Below are 22041 nucleotides of genomic sequence, written 5' to 3' on the forward strand. Positions count from 1 at the left end.
GAGGTAAAGAAGAGGATGAAGAGGGTTCCAGGTAGGGGGGACAGCCAGAGAAAATATCCAGTCAGAAGATGGAGTGTCATGTACAAGAAACAACAAGGAGGCTGGTGCCCATAAAGATGTTGGTACCCATCTGTCCCTTCACATGACTTAACATTTTATCCAATGTCACTGGATCATAGAGTATGTAGAGGAGAATAAGATATATGGAGACTAGAGAGAAAAGAAAAGGCCATGTTATGAGGCTTTAAAAGCAGAATAAAGGATTTTATATTTGATCCTGGGGGCAATAGGAAGTCACTGGAATTTATTGAATAGTTGGTGGCAAGTAGGGGACATAATTGGACCTGCACTTTAGGAATGCAGAATGGACTGAAGTGGGGAGAGACTTGAGGCAGGGAGAGCCACGAGCAGCTACTGCAATAGTCCAGGCTTGCAAAGATGTTGGTGACCATGTCAGAAGAGAGAAGAGAAAGAAGGAGAGAAGGTCGAAATAATGGGACTTGACCACTGGTTAAACATGGGGGCAGTAAAAAAAAAATTCTTTCAGTGAGGAATTGAGGATGATGCCAAGGTTGCAAGCCTACGTGTCTAGGGGGATGGTGGCACCCTAAACAATAATAGGGAAATTGGGAAGAAGGGAGGGCTTAGGGCAAAAGATAATGAGTTCAGTTTTGGCCAAGATATCTTTGAAAGATCCAGTTTGAGACGGTCTAATAGGAAATTGGGTGGGGGGAGACTGAAGATCAGGAGAGAGGTTAAGATGGTACAAGTGCATTGGAGAATCATCTTCATAGAGATAGTAATTGAAACCACAGGACCAATTTCATCACCAAGTGAAATAACACTGGGGGAGAAGAGAATGGGGCTCAGGAGAGCATTAGGGGAACCTGAGCGCTAATGGATGGGCTATAAATGAATATCCAGTAAAGGAGAGAGAGAAGCATCAGTCAGGTAAGTAGCAGAAATATATTCAAATACCACAATTTGTTAAGACAATAATTGTGGAAGACTTAAGAAATCTCATCAAAATACTACTCCATCATGGCTCCAGAATACTAGGATGAGGCATCTTACTGGATTGGCGAAGGATTGCAGGTAGGAAATGACAGGTATACTTTCAGGCATGATGGAACAATGCAAATTTGTTTTTCTTTACATTTGTTACAAGGGAGGGTTTATATTGGCAAAGGGGGAAGTTCTGTTGCAAGAAGGGAAAGGAGGGAAATTAATAGTGATGAAAAGAAGAAAAGAGCCTCAATGAAACACAGTAAAAATCCACAAAGGAGAGCAGAACTTTGGAAGGAGTCACAGACAAGAAGATCAGTGTTGGTGCCATCAGGGCAAAGTGAATGGGTGCTTAAAAGCAGATGTTTGACAATCGGATTTCCTGAAGACACACTCTAAGGTTTCATCTGCAGTATTCAAATTTTCTATTACTTTCTTCAGTTTAGAAACCAACAAAATAATAATCAAGCTCTGATTTTTGCAGCACTTGCTCAGGGAAAGCTGATCAAATTCAGCCTCAGATACTTACTGGGCAAGTCATTTAATTTTTGTCTGCCTCGGTTTGTAAAATGGGGGCAATAAAAGCACTGACCTCATAAGGTTGTCATGGAATTAAATGAGACAATATTCGTAAAGTGCTTAGCACAGTGCCTGACACATAGTAAGTGCTACATAAATGCTTATTCCCTTCTCTTTCCCTTTCTCATATTATTGGGAAATGGAAGCCCAAGAAGGTTAAGTGACTTGTCCAGGCCACCCAAGAGTAAGCACCAGAATCCTCCCACACACCCACTTTGGCTGGGATGGGTTCCCAGTTGGTAATGGGCCATACTTAGTTTCAGTTGAACTAACTTCCCCAAGTTCTACACTGGCAGAGATTTCAATCCAAGGTTCTTTCCACTTCATCACAGCTGTTGATTGGGATCACAGCTAACATGGGGCTGATGGGAATTGCAGAGGATGTGTTTACAGGCAGAACTTAATTTGAGGAGAGATTGGCTTCTTGCTGAGGCTCATCCAAGCAGAAGGTAACCATGGCAACAACATGGAGCCAATTAAGACCTTCCGTTTCGGAATGGCACTTCTCAGGAAACTTGACTTCCTGTCCCCAATGACTGGAGTGCTCCTTGGGTCATTAAGAGATTGGTTAGCTCTGTGTGTGTGTGTGTGTGTGTGTGTGTGTGTGTGTGTGTGTGTGTGTGTGTGTGTGTGAGAGAGAGAGAGAGAGAGAGAGAGAGAGAGAGAGAGAGAGAGAGAGAGAGAGAGAGAAGACAGTCATCAAAAGCGTTTGCTGAACTTCTTGAACACCACCACCAAGAGCTTGTGAAATTGGATCAAGGGGTACTCTTTGTTATCCACGTACAACTTTGACTCAATTAATGACAAGTTGTAACTCTCCAGAAAAGGAAAAAAAAGAAAATTCACAATCTCATAAAAGGTGGAGTTTGAAAGAACCTTTGGGGTTGTCTACCCTAACCCTCATATTTTACCACTGAGGACAATGAGATTAAGAACAGGAAAGGATTTGTCCAAGGTCACGCAGCTCATAAGCACTGGAGCCCAGATTCAAAGTCAGGCACGATGACTTCTTTCCACTCCTGTCAGCCTGTTCATTAGCATTTATTAAGTACCTTCTGTGTGCTGGGCATTGGACTTAAGCACTGGGGATACACAGAAAGGCAAAAACAGGCCCTGCCCTCAAGGAGTTTACAATCTATTTGGGGAGATAACTGCAAACAACTGTGTTCAAACAAGATAAATGCAGGATGATTTGGAGATGGTCAATAGAGGGACGGCACTGGCATTAATGGGGGTTCAACAGGCTTCTTGCACCATATTAACTCTATAATGTTGTCATCATCCTTCTGAGACCAAATGGGAAAACATTTATTAGACCCTCTGCATGTGCAAAGCACTGTGCTAAGCAAAAGCAGACAGTAGCTGCCTTCAGGAAACACATCCTAATGGGGGAGACAATACACATGGGAGCCTAGTGGCCGGGGGGGGGGTATTTTGGTTTGGAAAGTACAGGGACAGAGAGTGGGGTCATAAAGGCAGAGTTGATTTGATTACGGTTCCAGAATTGAAAGGCTGGCAGCATGGGGAGAGGGAAGGATTGGGGAGGACAGAGAGCCCCTGTGGCTGGTGAGGAGAAATCCCAAGAGTGAAGTGAAGCATAGACTTAGTGGGAAACTGAGGCAATCACCCATCAGGGCAATGGGGCTCCAGTGAAAGACTTCAATACATGAAGGGGTTAAGTGATCCTAGGTTTGTGTTTCTGGACTGGAGGCAAGATGGCTGGTGAGAAGCCTGCAGCGAAAATGGACATTGAAAATCACAGAATCCAACCTACTTTTCCAGACTAATAGTACATCATTCCGCCTCCTTCTAGGTTCATCTCCCACCTCCATAACCTTTGCATAGGCTGTGCCCCATGCCCTGAGTGCTCCTTTCACCTCTATCTATCTCTTGGAATTCCTAGTTTCCTTAGAGGCTCAGCTCAAACACCCCCTCTTTACATGATCTTCCAAGTTGTCACTGCTCTCTCCTGCCAAAATTACCTGGAATTTACTCTGCATTTCCTTAATCAGCACACATATTGCCCATCTTATAGACTTATTATGTTTCTTAAGTTTCCTTGTGTCTCCAATGACTTACATATAGCAGGTGCTTGCTGACCAATCTTCAAGCAGAGCTGGAAGGAGTCTTAGATATCATCGAGTCTGACATCATTTTACAAATGAGGAAACTGAGGCCCAGAGTGGTGAAATGTCTTGTCCAATTGAGGGGACACAATTAATGAACAGCAGAGTAAAGATCCAAACCCAGGTCCAGATGTCAAATTCAGGCTCTTCCCTTTTCACTGATCTTCTTGGACTGACGTTAGGAATGTCATCACACTGTTTTGTGAGAAAAGGATTTTTATTAGCAAATGGGACTTACTTGTTTCCTAGAGTTGTTGTGAGGACAAACCAAGATAATATTTGCACAGTGCCTGGCACGTAGTAGGTGCTATATAAAGGCAATTTTTTTTATCATCATCATTGTTATCATAAGATCCTAACAAACCCAAGATTATGAATAAAATCCAAAGTATCCACAGTGCTGATACAAGGCTCATTTTAAAAAGAGAAAGAAAGAAAGAAAGAAAGAAAGAAAGAAAGAAAGAAAGAAAGAAAGAAAGAAAGAAAGAAGAAAGAAAGAAGAAAGAAGGAAAGAAAGAAAGAAAGAAAGAAAGAAGAGAAAGAAGGAAAGAAAGAAAGAAAGAAGAAGAAGAAAGAAAGAAGAAAGAAAGAAAGAAAGAAAGAAAGAAAGAAGAAGAAGGAAAGAAAGAAGGAAGGAAAGAAAGAAAAGAAGAAAGAAAGAAAAAAGAAAGAAAAGAAAAGAAAGAAGAAAGAAAGAAAGAAAGAAAGAAGAAAGAAAAAGAAAGAAAGGAAGGAAGGAAGGAAGGAAGGAAGGAAGGAAGGAAGGAAGGAAGGAAGAAGGAAGGAAGGAGGAAGGAGGAAGGAAGGAAGGAAGGAAGGAAGGAAGGAAGGAAGGAAGGAAGGAAGGAAGGAGGGAGGGAGGGAAGGGAGGAAGGAAGGAAGGAGGGAGGGAGGGAGGGAGGAAGGGAGGGAAGGAAAGGAAGGAAAGAAGGAAGGAAGAAAGAAAGAAAGAAAGAAAGAGAGAGAGAGAGAGAAAGAAAGAAAGAAAGAAAGAAAGAAAGAAAGAAAGAAAGAAAGAAAGAAAGAAAGAAAGAAAGAAAGAAAGAAAGAAAGAAAGATCTAATACATTTATAACACATTCTTACCTTTCCTCATGTCAGCAGTTATCCACCCATGGAGCTTTAGGAATCTGATCTGAGAAATGTTTTACAGCTTTGTGGGCCAGGATTGCAAAGCCAACACTAACTGGACCATCCCAGCCTCCCACACCTAGCTAGCCTCTCTCCCTTCTCTTGGCAAGATCTGATATCAGCTTTTTAAAAATTTTTTATTTTTAGGCAATTGGGGTTAAATGACTTGCCCAGGTCACACAGCTAGTAAGTATCAAGTGTTTGGTCTGAGGCCGGATTTGAACTCTGGTCCTCCTGACTTCAGGGCCAGTGCTCTATCCACTGCGCCACCTAGCTGCCCCTCTGATGTCAGCTTTTGACCAACCTTGAAGCTGCCATTCCACCAACAATGTATGTGGACCTCCCCAAACAAAAATTCAAAGCTGGTTATGGGCCACACCTAGTTTCAGTTGGACCGACCTCCCCAGTACTCTACTGAGGGAAATTAGTAGGATAGCTGAACTGGAGAGGGTAGGGTTAAAGAGGACTCTGGGTGACCAAAGAGGGATTAGGGGTGCAGGAACACCATGAAATCACTTGGCTTCTAGCTCTTTTTAGGGAAGTGAATGGGCTTCTCTTGAGCTTCCAGATGACTTTATCATAGGATGGCAGCCACAGATCAAACAAAATAATGGTATGATTCATAAACCAGATTTAGCAAAGCTTCCTGGCTCAGCACTTTTATCAGTGTGGTGAGTTTCATCACTGAGGCATATCCCATCATTTCTAGAACTAAGCAGACAATCATAGCTGACATATGTTTCTTTATATTTAATGTACTATCTATGTTTAATATATTTGGTATTTATATATTTAGGGAGGCAGCTCATGGTACAGTGGGTCAAAGTCAAGAAGACCTAAATTCAAATCCAAACTCAGACATTTCCTAGCTGTGTGACCTATATGGGTAAGTCACTTAACTTCTACTTGCCTCAGTTTCTTCAACTGTAAAATGGGGATAACAACAGGACCTACCTCCTAGGATTGTTATTAGGATAAAATGAGATAACATTTAGGCAGTCTCTTAGCACATAATAAGGACTATATAAATACTAGCTATTATTATTTATATTTATATAATTATATTATTAATAAGGGCAGCTAAGTGGCATCGTGGGTAGAGTGTTGGGCCTAGAGTCAGGGAGACCTGAATCTAAATCCAGTCCCAGACACTTACTAGCTATGTGACCCTGAGCAAATCACTTAACCCTGCTTGCCTCAATTTCTTTATCTGTAAAATGAGCTAGAGAAGGACATGGCAAACCACTTCAGCATTTTTGCCAAGAAACAGACTAAAGAGGCTGGCAGAGCCCTGGGTTCTGTAGTTCTCAAGAAGCAAATCAGGGGCAAATTTCCTTTCAACCATGGCTTCAGGGTGGCCTTACATGACTAAAGAAACATTAATCTACTGATTAATTGATGAAGGCTTAAGACAAGCTTTCTATTTTGCCAAAGTTCTGTTTGAGATGTGGAAGACACAAGTGTACATGTGTGCCAGGGGTCATAGCTTAGAGGTGGAAGGGACCTTAAGAGATCATGCAGTCTAACCCCCTATTGCTATAGATGAAAAAAGTTGAGAATCAGAAAAGTGAAGTGACTCCCCCAAGGTCACACAGTTCTTTGGGTCCCAGAAGTACTTTCTCTGTAACTCACACCATGCATCTCCTGCATCTGGCCATGGATCAAAGGGTCAAAGGATTCCTGACATTCTAAGAAGATATAAGCTCCCTGAGGGAAAGGACCATTTGATTTCTGCCTCTGTCTCCCCAGAACCTAGCACAGTGCATGACATATTTGTTAAAACTAGATCTGAGATTTCATTCAATATGAGAGATTCTTAGTGAAGAAACTCCCTTTATCTGTGCAAATTTGCACCTGCTCTGCCAATTCACAGTTGGTGGAACCGTTAACTGATCCAACTCATTTGGACAGCAATCTGGAATGATGGCCAAAGAGTTATGAAATCGCCTGTACCCTTTCACCCAGCAATACCACGACTAGGTCTTAAAGTGTTGCTTTGGGCACTGACAGGTTAAAGGGCTCCCCGTTTGTTCCGATCCAATTCCCTCTCCCTTGTCAAAGTCCTTTTTCATTCTGCCCTCTACAAGGACAGTTTTTCCTCAGAGCTTCCCATCATCTGAAGGTTTAGAGCAAGTAGGGTCTTTTAAAATCCTGTAATTCTCCAACCTCCTTATTTTATAGATGAATATAGTGAACACTCTTTGCAAAATGTCAACTCCTTGGAGCTTCCAAGAACTGATCATCCTTGTTTCTCCAGCACCTGGGACAGTGTCTTGCATGGCAGCATGAAAAATGCTTGTCGGATTGGATTGGTATTTTGTGAATGTGCCCCTCCCTTTAGCTAATTTCCTTGGGGCTACTATGGATTTCATTTTCAAGCTTTCCATGGGAATCAATTTAAATTCTTTTTGGTCCAGACCTGTTATTTTTTCAATAGGCAAAACTACTGGTGTTCCAAATCCTTCCACATCCACGGATGCAGATCTGGTTTCAATTGCCGAGGGTATGGAGAAATTAAATGGTTTGCCCAGGGTCACAAAGCCAGTATGTGCAAGAGTCTACTATATACCAGGATGTGTTTGGAGATTTGAGCCCAGATCTTCCTGACTCAGAGACCTGCTCTCTATCCTCTATGGCACACTGCTTCTTACCTGCACCATGGTAGACATTTAACAAGTGTTTGTTGTAGGGATGAATGAATGAATTAGCACGCTACACACACAATCGTACATAGATATTACCCTATCCCACCAAAATCAGTTTAAAAAAAAGTTCTTCCCATTATCTAGCATGCAGGGCTTAAAGTTAGCAGAAGAAAAGCCCAGCTGGTGCAACAGAGGATTAATCTGAGAGTCAGGCCGCTGTCCTGGCACAGAGATGAAGTCATTACAAAGCTTTCCCCTCCCCCCAAGATGCTTATTCCCTCCTAGCTGTGTTAGAAACCTTGAACTTCTCTCCAGATGCCATCAAGTTCTTTGTGGAGAAGACAAAACCCCTTTATGCCCTTGTATAGCAAAGCTGCCAATGGGAAAGCGGCCCTGGCCAAGGGGCAGTTTTTGCCACTCCTAAGCCCCATCATTGGCTCTCCCTGATTCTGGACTCTCTTTTTCTATTTACCTGGCAACCACATTGAGAGCAGCAGCTTCCTGGGCTCAACAGCAGCTGATCCTGCCTAAAATTGTTCTCAGATATAGGGCAAAAGCACAATCTTGTTGAAAATGACTATCTAGCCCTTATGCAGAATTTAAAGTATGGGGAATAAATACATGATTGGAAATTCACCCATAGTTAGGCATTTTCCATTCATTCTATGAGATAACCAAGGAGACAAGGAAGGAATTTATATAGCTCTTAAATGTACAACACTTTGCAGATTCTTATCTCATTGTGGCCTCAGGTGAGATAGGTAATGTTGGCATCTGTGAATCTTTGGAGGGTAGTATGGGAGTGTATAGTTGGCTGTTAAACAGAATCCCCAGGGGTATACTGAGGATGAAAAAAAAAAAGATGGTTGTTGGAGTCAGTGAGTAGCCTATGATTATCTTTTTTCTGATAACTCATTATGGCATGGACGTGATTCCAGGTTCTCAAAGGCTTTGACTGTGGAATGAAGGCAAGCTCTAGAACATCCTAGCAAACAGAGAAGTTTGGAGCATTCTCCCAGAGTTAGAGTATGCCTGTTCTCCAAGGAGCAGTCAGATTAAATATTAACCATTAAATATTAATATATTTATTAATATATTATTGTGATATATAATGATGTTAATATTGTAATAAATGTTAAATTAAATTAAAAAATTAACCATTAAATATCAACCAGATTAAATAACCCATCACCAACAGGTTGGCAACCTGGTGATGAATTTTGTTCTGTTGGCATGGGGAAGCCCATAGAACAAAGAAAAAGATGAAAGGACTCTTGGTCCTACAGCCTGGCATTGAACACTGTAGACATTCTAGGTAGAAGGCCAACTTTGGCTCGAGTAGTTTCATCATTTATAGCTGAAGGAATAGAAAAGGGAATCAATCCCCCTCTTATTAACCTAACTCTACTTCCAGCTCCACAGTCAGCTTTTAACTAATACAAATGTCACATGAGCCAAAGGCCTCAAATCTTCTTTGTCGACCTCAGCCACGGCACTTGCCCGTTTTCATTGAAACCAAAATCAAAACTGAAACATGAATTAGAGACACTTTTGAGAAGTTTGGCTTTCACCTGAGACGAGATGGAATTATGAACTGCTCTGGTGATTCCAAATTTAGGACCTAGAGTCCCTCTCCATAGCAACTAGAACTCTGGCTATTCAATATGCATTTATTAAGTGCTTGCTACATGTGAGCTACTCTGCTGGGTGTTAGCTACACAAAGACAAAAACCAAACCATCCCTTGTCCTCCAGGTGTTTACATTCTACCACAAATCTCAACAAATACACATAATGCACATATACATATAAGGGTCCAGTCTCTATCCCTATCTATCTATATAAAATTAAATCAACAAAAATTATTAAGCATCTGTGGTGTACCAAACACTATGCTAGACTCAGGCTACACAAAGGTAAAACCAAAACAATCCCTGCTCTGAAGACACAGACACCCCCCACACACATGTATTCAATTGAATAAGCCTTTAGAGGTCATGTACTATGCTAGTGCTATACTAGCTATTACAAAGATAAAAAAAAAATTATGCAATCCCTACCCTCAAGGAGCTTACATTCTACTACACATAAGTGACTCTATCCAACATACTCACACAGGAGCAAGGGGGCATAGTGGAGAGAGTACCAGACTTAGAGTCAAGAAGACCAGAGCTCCAATGTTGCCTCAGATATTCACTAGCTGTGTAAACCTAGGAAAAGTCACCTGACCTAACTCCTGGCCAATTTCCTCACCTATAAAATGAGGGTATTAATAGCCCCTACCTCATAGAATTGTTGTTGTGAGGATCAGATTAGATACTTGTAAAATGTTTTTACAAACCTTTAAATGCTCTAAAAATATTAGCTAATTATTATTACACATATGTAGTCAATTCTTTTTTTAATATTTCAATAATTTTTATTCTGAAATACAAAAAAAATAAAATGGACATTTTCATATATATAAAACAAAAAACATGGATTGTATAAAAGCCTACAGTTCTTCATTATGTATTATTACTCGGCAAGAGACCTTTCCCCATCCTCCTTAATCTTTGTGCCTTCTCTCAAAGATTACCTCCAACTAACCTTCTATAGATCTTCTTTGTACATGGTTATTTGCATGTCGTCTTCCCCATTCACATGCATTCCTCAAGAAGAGACAGTTTTCTACCTTTCTTTGTAGCGAATAGGCTGGCACATCGTAGGAGCTTAATAAATGTTTGTTGACTTGACATGAATGGCTTTTCTTTTTTAAATATATAATAAGTCCAACCTGCAGCTTTCAAGGCTGTCCTGCTTCCGTTATTCTTTTGGACCTTCCTTCTATGCATTTAAAAAAAATGCTTCAATGACCGTCTTTCCTATGCCTATCTCCCTCCTCCCCACCTCTCTCCATTGAAAAAAGAAAAACAAAACCCTTGTAAAAAATATGCATAATCAAGTAAAACAAATTCCTATGTTGCCCACGCCTAAAAATGTGTCTTATTCTGCATCTTGAGTCCATCACCTCCTTGTCAACAGGTTGACACTATGCATACTTCATCGTCAGTTTTCTAGAACTGATTGGTCATGGCACTGATCAGTGCTCAAGTCTATTGATGTTGTTTTTCTTTATAATGTTGGCTGTACCCACTGTTTCCTTGGTTCTTCTAATTTCCTGATGTACCAGGTACACAGATGAAAAGCCATTGTAGTGAGTGGGTTAGTAAGTCAATTGGAGAGGTATAAAAGGAATGCCTTGACACAATGAGGGCCAAGTTGGGAAAAGTGAATGAGTTTTCAGTAAACCAGTCAGCATCGTTCTGTGATTTTTTCCTAGCTCCACTCAGTTGCATGTTGAGTGTGGAGGATGGTGGGAGCAATCCAAGATTCGCATTTGGCAAGTCACGATCTGAGACAGGAGAAAGGAGCAAGGGATTTGTCTATCAAGGATGGTCTCCATTTGAACTGATTCCCTTAGGGTTTGAGGGGTTGACATAGAGAAGGGAAAAGTGTGTAGCAAATGCAGAGATGATGACCTGGGGAAAAGCTGAGGGGTGGAGGGACTGTACATCACAGTGAGGACAAAGAAGAGGACTGAGGGTAGTAATGCATGGGGAAAGATATAATGATAAAAGATTATCACCTGATAAGAGCTTCACACTTGTGGGTGATAGCAAGAAATGACCTGAGTAGATTGGAGAACTGGGAATTGAGGGCATTTGAGAGCATATCAATAGGTATGTTGAAGCATTCTAGTATGAGGACAGTAGTTGAGGTAGAGGGAAAGACTGGACTCACTGAGGAAGAGACTTGGTAGGTAACATAACAGAAGCTTGATTGGGTGACAATCGCTGATTCTGGGTCAATATTGCGTGGGTTCAGTGTTGTTGGGAGATGGGTCTGGAAGCTCACTGTGTGCACAAATTGCTTTGAAAATGTCTATAAGCACATAGTCCCTGAGAGTAGGGGGTAAGAGTTTACTTATCTTCTAAGAAGAAAGTCATGTTCATTCCCAGAGCCTAACATAAAAGCACCTGCTGCTATTTCAAGCCATTTAGAGCATGTCATCTCCAAAGACTATGGTGATTTTAGAGCCTGAAGCTAAAGCCATTTTTGAGCCAATTCTCCAGTTTTCTTTGTCTTTAGTTTTATTTTTAAAAAATTGACAGAAATCTGCTTTCCCTGCACCATCCCTTTTCAATGGAGGAAAAGAAAAACAAATTCTAACAAATATGAATAGTCAACCAAAATAAATTCCCTCATTGGCCCTTTCCACAAACAAGACAGCTCACTGTGCACTGATACTGCCATCTACTTAGGCTGTTCCTCCTCCTCCTTTGCCCCATCTTCATCCATGTCACACCCACTGGGCATGCAGGTACCCAAAAGGTTCTATATAAATAATATCTCTTCATCTGGTTTCACCTGCACCTCGGTCCCAGTGCAGCCTTGACTTTGTGATCGTATGTAAGTTTCCTGAGAACAAAGATGGCAGTTTTGTCCTTGTATTCCAGGGTCCACTGCAGCATCTGCCTCATACAAGGCATTATATCAATAAACCAACGAACATTTATTATGTATCTCCTGCATACACATGCTGAGTATAGCGACAAAAATGAAACAGTCCCTCCCTGTCCTCAAGGAAGTGACATTCTAATGACAGAGGCGACATATAAAAGGAGCTAGAAAGTAGGTGTGGGAATAAAGTGGGGGAGGTATCCAAGTAGAGGGATGGTGGACAGTGATGAGTCAGACGCAGAGCTGGGAGAGAAATGAAGGATGGCTGACCTGGGCCCTTCCGTAAAAGGAGCATGAAGGTGGAAAAGGGGGCTGCAAGGGCAGTGGGATCTTCCAGGATGAGAATGCAGCTAAGACACATGGCGGTAAAGTCCAAAGAGGCAGAGGCAGGGGAGTAAAGACAGATGGCTGATCTGGGCCCTCCTCAAAAGGAGGGAGATGGGGGAACTGTGGAACGGTGTGCACTAGAACAAGGAGGAAAGCATAGCTGGATTGTAAAGACAGGAAAGAAGAGTCAAATATAAAGGGACTAGAGATAAAAGGGGGGCAGGTCTTGAAGATCTTTAAATGTCTATTGATGTGAATCAGTGGAAGGGAGATGGGTGTGGGGGGATGGAAGAGAGGTGGAAATGTGATTTCCAGCTGTCTCGATTTCTTCTCTAAGTAACGTTCAAGCAGTAAGCTTCATCTCTGTCCTCATCTCCCTTCCTTTTATTTTGACCTTATTTTCATTCTTCTACTCCCTCCTTTATCTCAACGTTCAACTCAACTCTTTGAGCAAGTCCCTGCTCTGTGCCTTGCACAGCAGTGCTGGGGAGTCTTGGTCCCCAGTGGATTCATAATCAAACTTGGAGGGCATGCAGGCATGGCCCTGAATTGGGTCCAACACCAAAGCAAAGGATGAGGAGTAAGGGCATGGGAAATGGATCAGACTGTAGGCAATGGACCTGTGGGACCTAGGTTTTCTGCATGTTGAGGATGGACTTGATGGGCAGGGTCCTTTATAGCAGGAGGCAGGAGAATCTGAGAGCCTGTTTTCACTGACCTAGGGCAGGTCATTTAACCCGTCTGCCTCAGTTTCCTCATCTTCAGAAAATGGATCCCCTCCCCCAGGTCTGTATACCTGCAAAGCACTTCGTAAACCTTTAAAGGGCTAGGTAAATACTCGTTATTGTTTTCCACGATCCTATAACTTTTTATAAAGTGATTACTAAATTGGCAGACTAGGGGAAATGCTATGGGGTCCTTGGATTTCTGCAAAGCATTTGATATAAATCTCCTCGTGCTACCCTTATAGGAAAGGTGGGGAGAAAGAGTGCAGATGACAGTACAAGCAGATCTTCAACTGGTTTAAAAAGAGAGGCTGAAAAGTCATAAATGGTTTGTCAGTCTTGGAGGATTCCTCAGTGTAATGCCTTTGAGGATGGGTGTGGCCTTGGGCTACTTGATACTTTTTGTAGATGACTCAGATGAAGGCATAGGTGGTATCTGTCAAGTCTGTAGATGACACAAAGGTAGAATGGATAGCTACCACACTGGTGGAGGATAAGCAAGATAAGAAGAGATCACGACTGGATAGAACACCTACACTCCACTGAAATTTAGAAAGTATCAAGTCAGCCACGTTGAACTTGGCATTTTTTAGAAAACTCCAAGGGAAGGATGCGTGGCGCAACAGGGATTTTGCTATTAAGATTTGGGGGCTTTGAAAGCTGTATTAGTCAACTATGTGATATGGCAAGCATACGGGCTATGAGTCAGTTTCCAGAAATGAAGTGATGGTTAGATGGTTCTGCAGGCCACTGCCCAGGGCAGACCACACCCGTAGGGTTGGGTTCAGCTGTGGGTAGCATATTTTAGGAAAGTCATTGATAACCTGGAAGATGTCCAGAGGGCAACCAGGCTGGTGAAAGGCCTCAAAGTGGATCAGTGAAGGGAACTGAGAATGTTTAGCCTAGAGAAAACTTAGCAGGAACACGGGAGCAGTCTTGAAATAATTAAAAGCCATCATGAAGGAGAGGAACTAGCTTTATTCTGCTAAACCCCAGGGGCCATGAGAAGTGGTAAAGGGCCAGATTTAGGTTTAACATAAGAGGTATCTGAACACGTTAGTGTCTCCACTAGTGCAACGTGTGGATGACTCATAAGGTAGCACTACCCAGTGTGGGCTGAGTGACCTTAACATGTTGGGTGTGGGACAAATAACCCTACTCTCTAGATCAGGGGCTCCTGACCTTTTTTGTCATGGACTTTTCCTCCCTCATTTTTTGGCAGCAAGGTGAAGTTTTTGGACCCTTTTTCAGAAAGTTTTTAAGTGCATAAAACACATAGTATCACCAAGGAAACCAATTATATTCCAAGTTATCAATATATGTACATTTTTAAAAGTTAATGGACCCCAGGTGAAAAACCCCTGCTCTAAATCCTTCAGGAGACACACGCAACAAATCACTTCCTCACTGAAACTTATTTACACATTTCTTTTCAAAACAATCAATATATTTTTAAGAGTGGAAATAACTACAAAACCATTCTTCAGTTAAGTTAAAAGGAACCCTCTTTGTGAAAGAAAAAAAACCCTTCAACGGAGTATTTCAATACCTTGAAAAGCCTAGCTCAAGGTATGAAGTTGACTTAGCTTTCATTTTCACCTTCTTTTCTTACTCTTGGGAACCTTTAGCCACTTTGCTCATTAGACTTTTATCTCACCACTTACTACAAAAAGCCTCTCCTGATCTTCCCCAGTTAGGGCTCTTTCCTCTCTCACATCTCTCTTCTATTTCCACATCTGTGTATAAATATATTTCCTCAATACAATGTAAAGTCCTTAAAGGTAGGGACTATGCGAAGGACAGTAAAGTATTAATACTTGTTGAAAAGGATGAAAATTCTTCTTTCTTTTTAAATAAAAGCAACCTCCCTAATTCAACAGAATGGGAGAGGGGAAAAAACCTCCTAAATTATTTCAACACTGAGAAGCTTATTATGAGGTGTATCGGATATAGCTTACCTTTGATTATTGACCTTCTTCTTTGAGAACTTTTAATTTCAAAAAAGAAACCAGAAGAACTTACAGATCTCAAGATCAGCAAGAAAACGGTATGGTTGAAGGCTTCAGTGATCCATTTTAAAAAAAATTATCTTTATTCAGGTTTCAGATTCAGCACATGTATCAAAGACTAATCAACACAAAGAAGCAAAGAAAGACATTAATTGGAAGTCTTACATCTCTCTAAACTCTGACCAAGCAAGAATGTCAAGATTGCCACTGCATCTCCGAATCTACTCAAGCTGCGGGGCCAAACCATGGTGAGTCACTAATATCGGGGACTGAGGTGTTGCTGTGAGAAGACGTGCTCTTTTCCTTGGTGAATTCCTTCCACTTCTCCAGTTCACTTTTATATGACTTTGTAAGTACCAAAGGAGACTTGGGGTTGACCTGATTATATAATGTTCTGAGGAAATCAGTTCTTTAGCTGCTATTGGTGACACTTTTTCTTTTGGGAGGGGGGTGGTTTGGCCAGGATGAAGTTCAGATCGAGAAGCACCACACAAACTTGTTGACAAGGCAGACTAAATCGAGAACTACATTTGAGCAGTAACCAGAGTTAAGGCATGAATGAACACACAGACACACATAGACACCGCACACACACCCATGCCCTTAGGAATAGCGGATACTGCCCCTAACAAGAGGCAGTCCAGACTTGGCAGTTCATCACTACAAAAACTGCCAAGCACCTGGGAAAATGCTCCCCATCATTCAGGCTGACAGCTGTGTGCGGTGTTTCATTTCTCCCTTAATTTGTTATAATGGCTCTTTAGCATGGAACTCATGCAGCAGCTTCAATGACTGGCTCACTAATCATCTGGAAATCAACCATCATTTTGCTATGTACTTCTTTGGTAGTCCTTGTTACAACGTTTTCAGTGTTGGTTACCCACCAGACAACTACCAGCCAGAAGATCAAGCCACACAGAGACTTCTGCACTGCTAAGCAAAAATAATGAGATCTCAAAGCACAAATTACTCTTCTGTTCTGGTGTCTGAGGCTTCCTCTCCTAGCAAGGCTTCCAGTGGGAAAAATCTCCTGTCTACTGGGGGGAGGAGGGGAGCCACACAGAATCTCTCATCTCTTTACAGTTGCGTAACATTTAGTGGTAACTGCCACAACTATTTTGGTCCTACTGTAAAAAGGCCAATCAATCATGGGGGGCTAGCACTTGGTGTCAAAGTCACATTCTGGTCACACATGCATTTCATGACTGCTAGGAATTATCTTCTGAGCTCATCCCTTTAAACACTCAAACTCGACAGGATGGCAAGAGGCACGAAACCTTACAAGAATTTCTACTTTCTGCCAAGCCACCGGAATTCTCCAAAGGGAGACTGCACAGAACCCTGACACCCACTAGGCCACTTCTCTGCCATCTATAAAGATACGATTACGTCCCTTTATCTAATTGCGATGGCTACACTCTCAGTGTGACGAGTACCAAGGGTGTGCTCACATATGCCACAGGCTACCTGTAGGAAAACTAGCTCTGTGGGTACCACGACTGACTTCCAACAGGTACTGCAGTTCATTCACAGCATCAGCTGAAGGTGTGATAAGTGCAGGAGGGGCACCCAGGAATAACAGTAGCTGGGATGCCAAGGAGGGGGGTGATGAGGCAAAGAGCAGGAAAGACAAAAAGTTCTCTTCCTCTCTTGGGCTCAGCATGCCTGATCCCACGAGTTCCGATGGACCCAACCAATGACCGCCTAGGATGGTTAGTCTTAGGCAGCTGCAGGGCTGATACTGTAACATGACACAAGGGGGCCAAAGACCATTACATCACACACCAATTAGCAATGTTTGTCCTACAGATACTGTACACATGGTGTGGGGGAGGGGGCAGCCAGCTACATTTACAGTGGGTAATTCTAGTTTCCAGTTTTGGAACAAAGTGGCTGTTTGCTTTTGTGGAAATCTGAATTTTTCAAGAATTTTGACTGTAATTCACATATATCTCTTACACACTTCTCTTTCCACCCAAGAGAATCACCGTTTGTTCATCCCATTCACTCTCTTGAACAGCACTGACTTTTGTGCTTTCGATGGGGTAAATGAATTTTCTGGGCAATGAGTTCTTAAAAGCAAGCTGTGCTCCCTAGCAGCGCTGTCATTTATAATATTCTTGGAGGAGAGATTTCGAATGGCAGAGCCTACTGTTTTCTTAAGCCCGTCTTTGAGAATCCCTAGTGCAGTTACAGAAGTGATTTCACTTACTGACTCAATTAGCTGGAGGGCAGGGGAGGGCATGTAGCATAACCCACAAGGAAGTTACAGGGTTTGAGACGTCACAACAGCAGACCCGAGTCATCGGCTCTGCAGTTGCTGGGAACCTGTATGGAGACTGGTCGCTTGATTCATGTGATCTTTCTTGGCATTGTTGTTTTAAGAAAACACAATGACAATGTAAAATACATCCACATTATTAAATATAAAATGCATATAGCGCGCACGCACACACACACACACACACGATTTTTTCTGAAATGCTTAGAAACCAGAAACATGTTTCCTTGTTTTGGTATGGAAACAGGAAGGGGAGGAAAATCTTATAATGGTTTTTACCTTTCTAGAGTTTACTCAGCACTCTAATCCAGTCAGTTTCTTTAGACTTTTAAGTAGGTATTCAAAGGCAAAAAATGAAAGTTTACGTGACTGCACAATATTTAATATCTACAGTGTTCCTTTTTTTAGGCATGTGTTCAATAAGAGGGGGCATTCGAGATGGTTCAGTCACAAAACATGAATTCTTAAGAAAAATGACTGATAAATTATTTTTCAGTTCTTTGATTATATCCAACAGAATAGATACACATTCTCATCATAAAATATACATTCTCTAGTAAGTAAGGTTTTTGTCCACGGCATAACAAGTGGGGAAGATCACTTCACTATTACCAAAGTACAAAAACAGGAATTGTTGCCGAACCCAAAGGAGCGTTTCGCTAGGATGAAGGAAGAGCGCCTTGCCTTCTGTTTCATGGAGTCGTGAAGCCAAACCACGTACTTGTGCTGCTAAAGGAGGGTCTGAGAGGACTGTCCTTGGGATCGAGTCTTTGCACACACACTGCACCGGTTCCTGTCCAGTGAGCATCCCACAGTGTCTCCAGGGACTGCGGACTCACTTCGCTTCTTCTCCTTCTCCCGAGCAACACAGTATCTCTTGGCGACTAGGCCGATATTCCTACAATGACTGTTCTCAATCATGGTCTTTAGCAGGAATCTGCTTCTTGAAGATACTTCTTCCAACTGTGTTTTGGGAAATCGCCTGGTGGTGATGGCAGCTGGGCAGGGGAAGGGGCGCATGGTGTGGGGGACAGGAAGGGAAATCTGGGCCTCCCACGATGCCATATTTGGCAGCATCTTTGACTTGGTCCCCCAAGACATGGGGGTGGGTGGGAATGGGGGAAGATGACTTGTACAGAACTGTGCTGGAAATAACAGCATGGTCAGCTTACAGCAATACAGGGAGGTGGACATGAACAATCAAAGAAATAGCCCCACCTTGAGCTTCAGGAACCTTACGTTCTGTGTACCTGGACAAGTGATAATTACCCAACAATGTATCATACCCACCGGCTTATGACACTGTATCAGCGGAAAAGGCGTATCAATTGGCGCACCCTGGGCACTGATGAAGCTGACGTTCAAATCTGTCCTTTCAGATGCTCGGTAGACACCACGGTTCTTATAAGTTTACTAAGATATGGGCCATCGAGCCTGCCATCTTTATGCTAATGGCCATGGGGGCAGGGGGACAGGGAAGGCAAACAGGTCTCCCTTTTATTTTACCAACCTAAAAGCCAGGAGGGAAAAAAAAAAAGCGCTCTAGAGCCGAGCAAACGGCGCATTGCCAAGTTACCAAATATCAAGGAGCACATGTTCCAGCCAGAAAATAAACCTACATGTAAATTCAAGTAAACACTGATGGAAAAAGGTTGTTCTAGGGGGTTAGTGTCACAGACCCACAAGGCTGGCTGCATTTTGGACAAACATTTATGACACCATTAATAGTGAAGTCTAGGGAGCCCCAGGTGCCAGGGACGCCTCTGGCTTTTTGTCAACGGCTCCATCTCCAGAGTCCCCACCTTCGATGCAGCCCACCTGCTGGAGCGCATGCACTAGGGCTGTGAGGGAGGGTGCGCTGGAGGTGGCGAGGCGGCAGACGGGAGGGATGACTGCACGGGTGGTGGGGGCGGAGGCGGCGGCGGCTGGACAGGAGTCTGTGTGTTCGGAGATGGCGGAGGCGTGGGGCGTTTAAATTTGTCCGGACTGCTGCTTCTCCGGGGTGAAGGCCTCTGCAGATGGAGAGCAAAAATCCAGGTTAGCCAGGGGAAGGATTGGGGGGTGCCAGGCGGGGCTGCAGGAGTCATCGAGTCCCAGACCCTCTCTGGACAGAGAAGTGTCTATCTGGCACACAGCAGGTGCTTAATAAATGCTTGTGGATAGAGGCCCGGGGAAGCGGTCTAAGCTACCCAAGAGGAGGCTCTTCTTCCCAAACCAGGGCACATTTCTCATACTCTCTGACGGCAAATGAGAAACTATCCCAAGGGTCAACTGGCTCAGGTGGGACACTAAAGAAGTCCCCCGAAGGACCTTCTGATTCTGAACTACAAATTCCCCAAAGCATGGCTCAGGGCACTTCAGGGCCCCTACCTCCCCTTCTGGCAGTCCATGACGCCAAAACTTTTCACAATAACATTAAGAGGTTTGCATTTCTAATACGGCAAATACTGATATATAAAAGCAGAAACAGAAGTTCTTGGAGGGCAGTGGATGCAATAATTTTTAAGAATGTAAAGGGGTCTTAAAACCAAAAAGTCTGAGAACCGCTGGAGTAGTGGACCTCAAAACTCTTCAAGTCACGGCCGGAAGACCCTTTGTTAGGGAAGCCGGACAAGGGAGTCTTCCTCAGGCTTGGCCTGGACTGGGTGGTCTCAGACATCCTCCAGCCTCATCACTGGACACGCTTCCTTCTTGGCTAAGACTGCTCCTCTGCCAAGAGAGAGGCTTGAACAGGCAGCCTCTCATGGCCCCTCTTTGTCCAAGCCATGTGATCGGGGGGTGGGGGAGTTGAGTTACACACATGCATACGTGCATGTACACTAGAAACTATCACAAAAGTTCTATGAGCAAACACGAGCTCTTTTTGAGACCACCCAGAAATACATATACTCATTGAGAACACGCTGCCCTATAACTGTTAACAAAAATTCCTAACGGAAATAAACTATGAACATTAATATTGTAAAACCAGAAATGGGGTGCCCAATGGTGTCCAAGATGTCCACATTCCTACAGCCAGCTCACTTCCTTGCAAACAAAAAGCAAGGCTGGACCTCAAACATCTCTGTTCCTTGGCAGAAGGACATAAAGTGAACAGTTTAGAAAGGTGATTTACTTTAAAATGAAGGTGCTAACTAGAAAAGAAAATTAATTTTTCTTGAGAATGAGAGAAAAGTGGCAGAAGTTAGTTTGGGGGCAAGAAATTGATGATTCTAAGCAGTAAATCTACAGATGAACAGCGGTGAATTTGGTCCTGCCCCGGTTTGGTTTGAGAGATCCAGTGTTTGTTGAACTGAGTAATGGCACAGCAAAGAGTCCTGGGGTTGGAATCAAAGGTCCTGGGTTCAAATTCTGGCTCTGGTTCTTATTTCCTGTATGACCTTCAGCAAGTTATTTCCTCTCTCTGGGCCTCAATTTCCCCATTTGTAAAAGGAGGGCCCCACAGCCTCTAAAGTCCCTTCCAGCTCAAGCTGCATGATTGAATCCCACGAGCCAAGGACAAAGACTAAGGAATTCTCATGGGTCACCCTAGCATCAGAGAGGGGCTGGGACAGGAAGTGGTAATAAGGTCACTGAAAAACGTCCTTGGTTTGGAGCAGCTCCAAGATGTGGCTGCGATAGGGAACAACTAATTTCAGAAAGGCAAGAGGAAGGCCAACAGCTTGAAGGCACAGGCAATGAAAAACGTCAGAAATCACGGGGAGCTAGCGCTGTCTCTTTAAAGTGAGGAAGGCAGAGCTCAACATCGCAGGAGCAGAAAGTAAAGGGACCCCATCCTTTGTTTACACATCTATGCCTTCACCCCCCAAGGCAGCTACATGGAGGAAGCACAATCTCTTTTTTATTAATTACTAACATTTTTCCTGGGAATCACTTTTTTCTTTTTTTTTTTTGGAAAAAGTGTTAATTTTACCATTTCAGATGTCAGTGTCAAGCTGATGTCAAAGACGACAGGTTAAAAGTGAGTTTAGACGAATTCACAAATGATTGATCTGTGCTGGGCTGGCCAGACTGTGGTCCCACTCTCACTTTCTGGGACAAGATACTCACTGTAATACCATGGGAAGCTCCCATGTGCTGCACGTGGAGTCCAGGGGAGTTGTAGTAAGATACTCCGGCTCGGGTCAGCGATGTCGGGGGTGTGAAGCCAACCGTGTGACTCGTGTACGACAGGCCTGAGACGAAATACAGAAAAAAGGACATAAGTACCTTCCTGATGCCAATGACAGCCTTGCCCACTCAGCCAGCCCCCCCCCCCAAATCTGCAAGAGCTGTAAGGGCAAAAGTCACCAAAGAAACCTCAGCGCATGAACACCAATGAAAACAGCCAGGGAAACAGAAGACAGGAAGGTGACGGAGGAGAAGAAAGGAGAGATGGCAAGGACTGAGTGAAAGTCGAGCCCCATGAGTGCTAAAGCCGAGGTCACGAAAAGCAGTATGAAACCAAAAAACAAGGAAAAGGAAGAGAAGATGAAGGGAGAAGTCAGCAACGCTAACAGAGCCAGTATCTGTACCAAGGAGGAATGGGGAAGGAAACCACTGGCAAGGAACACAAGCGGGAAATATAATAATGCAAAAATCAAAAATTGTGGTTGGAGGGGCAGTGTAGGATTTCAACACCCCCACGTACACACTGATGACATCAATGGGATCACAAAAGGAGAAAAACCTACAAAAACCCCTGGAGAGCTCCACCATGACCCTCAGCTTCA

The 22041-nt window shown here is 43.1% G+C and overlaps 1 protein-coding gene across 1 annotated transcript in view; it reads right to left on the reverse strand.

Annotated features, from left to right (window-relative positions):
- Positions 1–15108: 15108 nt before the first annotated feature.
- CCDC6 (coiled-coil domain containing 6) overlaps positions 15109–22041 on the reverse strand; it is an 84160-nt gene continuing 77227 nt past the window's right edge. Inside the window, exons 8-9 of the mRNA XM_020998175.2 lie at positions 21380–21504; positions 15109–19341 (exon numbers count right to left, since the gene is read on the reverse strand). Coding sequence (XP_020853834.1) covers positions 19165–19341; positions 21380–21504 — 302 coding nt within the window. The 3' untranslated portion in view covers positions 15109–19164. The remainder of the gene's footprint in view (positions 19342–21379; positions 21505–22041) is intronic.

The sequence above is a fragment of the Phascolarctos cinereus genome, unplaced genomic scaffold, assembly GCF_003287225.1.
Source record: "Phascolarctos cinereus isolate Bilbo 61053 unplaced genomic scaffold, phaCin_HiC Scaffold_3;HRSCAF=262, whole genome shotgun sequence".
Lineage (NCBI taxonomy): Eukaryota > Metazoa > Chordata > Mammalia > Diprotodontia > Phascolarctidae > Phascolarctos > Phascolarctos cinereus.